Source organism: Sorghum bicolor, chromosome 7 (genome assembly GCF_000003195.3).
Source record: "Sorghum bicolor cultivar BTx623 chromosome 7, Sorghum_bicolor_NCBIv3, whole genome shotgun sequence".
Classification (NCBI taxonomy): domain Eukaryota; kingdom Viridiplantae; phylum Streptophyta; class Magnoliopsida; order Poales; family Poaceae; genus Sorghum; species Sorghum bicolor.
The window spans coordinates 40,222,894-40,226,739 of record NC_012876.2 but is presented as its reverse complement, the minus strand read 5'-3'; the positions used below and the strand labels follow the sequence as shown (position 1 = coordinate 40,226,739).

The following is a 3,846-nucleotide window of genomic DNA, read 5'->3' as shown; positions in this document are numbered from 1 at the left end:
TTTTCTAATTCATCACATGATCTCCTGCCTTTGCCGTTTACGCAATTAAAGCATCTGCTTCTTGCTTCTACTTATGAGAGATTACGCTACGCCGGCCGGCAGCAAGAGGATGAAATGAAAGCAAAAAAATGGGAGCTGCTGCTTCCTCTTTATTAGATTCGAATTTCGTGGTCTTGTCCCTCCTGCATGCATGCGGACCGATCCCAACGTTCCAATTCGGTTTGATATGAAACCGTGCGGTCGTCGTGGTTGCTCCAAGATCGAGAGGAACCGCCGACCTGCCAAGAAGCGATGCAGGCAAGCGTTGCGGTTGCCGAGGCTCTCGATGCCGGGAATCTCACGGCGCCGCCCGTCGCCGGCGCGGCTGACTTCGCGGTGGCCGGGCTCGCCGTGGCCATCGCCGCGCTTGCCGTCGCGGCGTCGTTCGTGCTCGTCTCCTTCGACGCGCACGCGGCGGGGCAGGGCCGGCTGCGCCGCATCCTCGACCTCGGCCCGTCGCTGTGCGGGCCACGCCTGCTGCTCGCCTTCTTCGTGGGGCTCCTGGCCGCCGCCGAGATGCTCCGCCTCCCGTTCTTCCGCGGCGCCACCATGCTGCCGTCGCGCCGCCACGTCATGCCGTGCCTCGCGTACCCGCTCGTCGCCCACGGCATCGCCGAGCCAGGGCTTCTCGCCAGCGTGCTCCTGCTGCTGCGCGCGTCCGTCGGCAGCGCGCGGCTGCCGGCGGCCGCGCTCGCCGTGCCGCTCGCCTGCCTGCCGTTCCTCACCGCGCACGTTGCGGTGCTCGCCACGCCGGCCACCGTCGCCGCGTACCCAGGCCAGCTCGCGCACGCCGCCGACAGCGTCGGCCACTGCGCGTACCCGGCGTACGCCGCCACGCTGCTCCTCGCCCTCGTCGCGGTCTACCTGCCGCTGCTCGCCACCGCGTGCTGGGACGTGGCCGCCGTCGCCATCAACAGGCGGCTGCGCGCCAGGGCGTACGCGCTCTCCGTGCTCATCCTCGTGCCCCTGCCGCTGCAGGTGCTGGCGCTCGCCCTGACCTCGGTGTGGGACATGCACCAGTACACGTCCCCGACCGTCGGCCTAGTTGGGTTCGTCGCCGTGGCGGTGGCCGCCGAGGCGACGCTTGTCATCCTCGTCATGCTGCCGGTTCACGATTCGCTTGTCCTCGTCCAGCAGCTGCCGGCAGCGACCGCCGGCCAGGAAGCGCCTGATGACGACCACGGAAGATGACCAAGGAAATTGATTTGCCCAGGCATGCTGTCGAGATCGAGCGGTCAGTTCGATACAATTTTCACCACCGACGGCATTCCAGCAGGGAGATCAGTAGAGATGCAACTAACATAGTTGATTTGACCCTTTTTTTCATATCGTGTTTTGTAAATTATGTACCCCTATATGTAAGTGTATACATAGTATAGATCAACTGTACATTTTTGTAGTCAACAATAATAAGTATCAAATTGAAAGCAGTAACATATTCATTGCAAAAAAAAAAAGTAGTAACATTTTCTGCATGCCTGCCAACCTGCTTGGTTGGTGTCTTGTAGGAATGAAAACGGTACGGATATTTTCCAACTGTATTCGAGACCGAATTTGTTTAGAGAGGTTCAGATCTGTCCGCATCCGAGTTCGAATATTCAACTTTCGATACCGTATCCATATCCGAATATTTAAATCGTATATTTATGATGTCGACATCCAATTATATCTTATCCGACATGATTGACATTATCAGTATTCGAATCTGAATTCGACCAGAAATATAAAAACAAATATGATATCGATGATATCCGTCCGTACCCGACCCGTTTTCATCCCTAGTGCCTGGTGCCCAGGTTTGAACGAGAGAATAGTTTTTCTTTAATGCTGCTTATTTCGTGTGAGAATAAATAGAATGGCAAATATTTGTGACATAGACCGAGTACTAGAAGGACAATTGAAAAATGCCACGGAGTAGGCATATGAACTTCTGTTGAAAATGTTGGGTTTCTTACCGCTGGGCATTTCTCTGACATTGGAAAATATATGAATTATATTCATTTGTCACATGTTTTACACACACATCACTGCCTATAAAGAGTCTGTCCATCCAACAACCGAGTGCCAAGTACCGGATTTTTCACTGTTCTTCTTGCCCTCGTTGCTGCCCATCATCGGTTGTCGGTGCTTTCCCCACGGGGGGTCACACCAACGAGTGAATTTGTGTGCGTGCTCCCTTTCCCAGATGGTGATGCAAGAAGACACAGAGATTTATCCTGGTTCGGGCAAGAAAAGGCCCTACGTCCAGCGGGGGGGGGAGAGAGTTTGTATTATCTTGTACCTAAGTGCTTGTACAGGGGCGAATACAAGCGTGGTATGGAGTGTGGAGTTCTACTGCGAATGAGCGTTGTGTTGTGTCCGTTCTATTCCTGAGTCCCTCCTTTTATAGTTCCAAGGAGTGACTCAGGGTACATGCATAGATGTCAGAGTAGGGGTCGATAGCAGCATGGAGCGCTGACCTACTCGAGGTTTCCGTACCGGCATGGCTTCGAGCTGTCCCGTCTTAATAGCCTGGTGATGATTACGCGTGCTCCTGCATTCTGCTCTGTGCGCCGTCTTGTGCTGGTTCAACGGTCGCATGCTTGTACGGTAGAGCGGCAGATCCGGCGGTGTGGTTGTGGTGTTATCAATCGACGTTCCACTCGTCCCTAGGAAGGAACCCTGTTCGGTCGAGGGTCGGATGCCGTGTATCGTGGCGATATCCGGAGCGCTGACCTTGAATGTCTCGAGGGGGTCCCGATTAGATGTCCCATCCTTGTTTCACGCGTCCTGGCATGCCCTGGGTCGTTCGGCGGGAAGGCTGCAAAAAGAACGATGGGACGGATGCTTGTTCCCTATCACGCTTCCCGTGACCTGTGCGTTAGGTGGGGAAGCGTCAGGCGCATTTAATACCCCGGCTCTCGTACGCGCGTCAGGCGGCGGACAGTGTCCCTGCGCTCGACGCCTCCTGGTTCGCTCGAGCCTATTTCCGTATTCGACGGTAGTCGGTACCCGACCCCTGAGTGGTTCGCTCGACGCTACTTCCGTCTTCGAGGCTGCAACCGTCGATTTCTTCGCGTATGTGTGAGCAGAGCGTCGAGTTGAGGGTCTCGGCTTGCGTACGGATAGTCTCGTTACATGCTTCGTTGAGGGTACACCTTATTGATACCCTCGACAGTAGCCCCCGAGTCTCCGTTCGAGCGCTGACGCTCGAGTGGAGACTTGTATCCTCGGGTCGAGCTTCCGTGGGGGCGCGCGAGCGACCCCGCGGCGGTAGCCCCCGAGCTCTTGAAGGAGTTTTTGACTCCTTCGAGGGTTATTTTGCCTAGTTTGCAGAAACGCTATCGACACCAGTGGTGGTAGGTTCCGATTGGCTCGTTTCACGTGGAGGTTTCGACGTACTCTCGATGGAGCGAGCGTCTTCCCCCCCAGATTGAGTTCCTAGCGGGTAGTCCTAGTGAGAACCTGTGCCCTTTTCGAGGGGGTCAGCTGTAGCCCGGAGGCGTTCTCATAAAGCAAGGTCGACGTGGTCGGGGATACCGGTCTCATTCGATAGAGTCCGGCGGCTCGATGCCTCCCGTCGGGGGGATTCCTCTCGATTGTCTCGACCCTACCTTGGACATCGCCAGCGAGTCTTCGAGGCGGGCCTCGATCTTTGACCGCTCGCTGGGGATCTCTGACTCTGGTGCTCGAGATCGGCTGTCGAACCCTTTCGGTGGGCCAGCCTGCGACCTCTCGAGGCTTTTGCGTGTACGCCCCTTGGCTTACAAAGGAAGGAAGTGGAGGTGGCGGTTCGCCTTTTTGCCCGTTGGGCGCGCCTTTTCAGGT

General features: G+C 56.2%; 1 protein-coding gene across 1 annotated transcript; it reads left to right on the top strand.

Moving 5' to 3' along the window:
- LOC8069899 lies at positions 228-1,496 on the top strand. Its single transcript, XM_002445360.2, has one exon. The coding sequence runs from the start codon at positions 292-294 to the stop codon at positions 1,228-1,230; it is 939 nt and encodes a 312-aa protein (XP_002445405.1). The 5' UTR covers positions 228-291; the 3' UTR covers positions 1,231-1,496.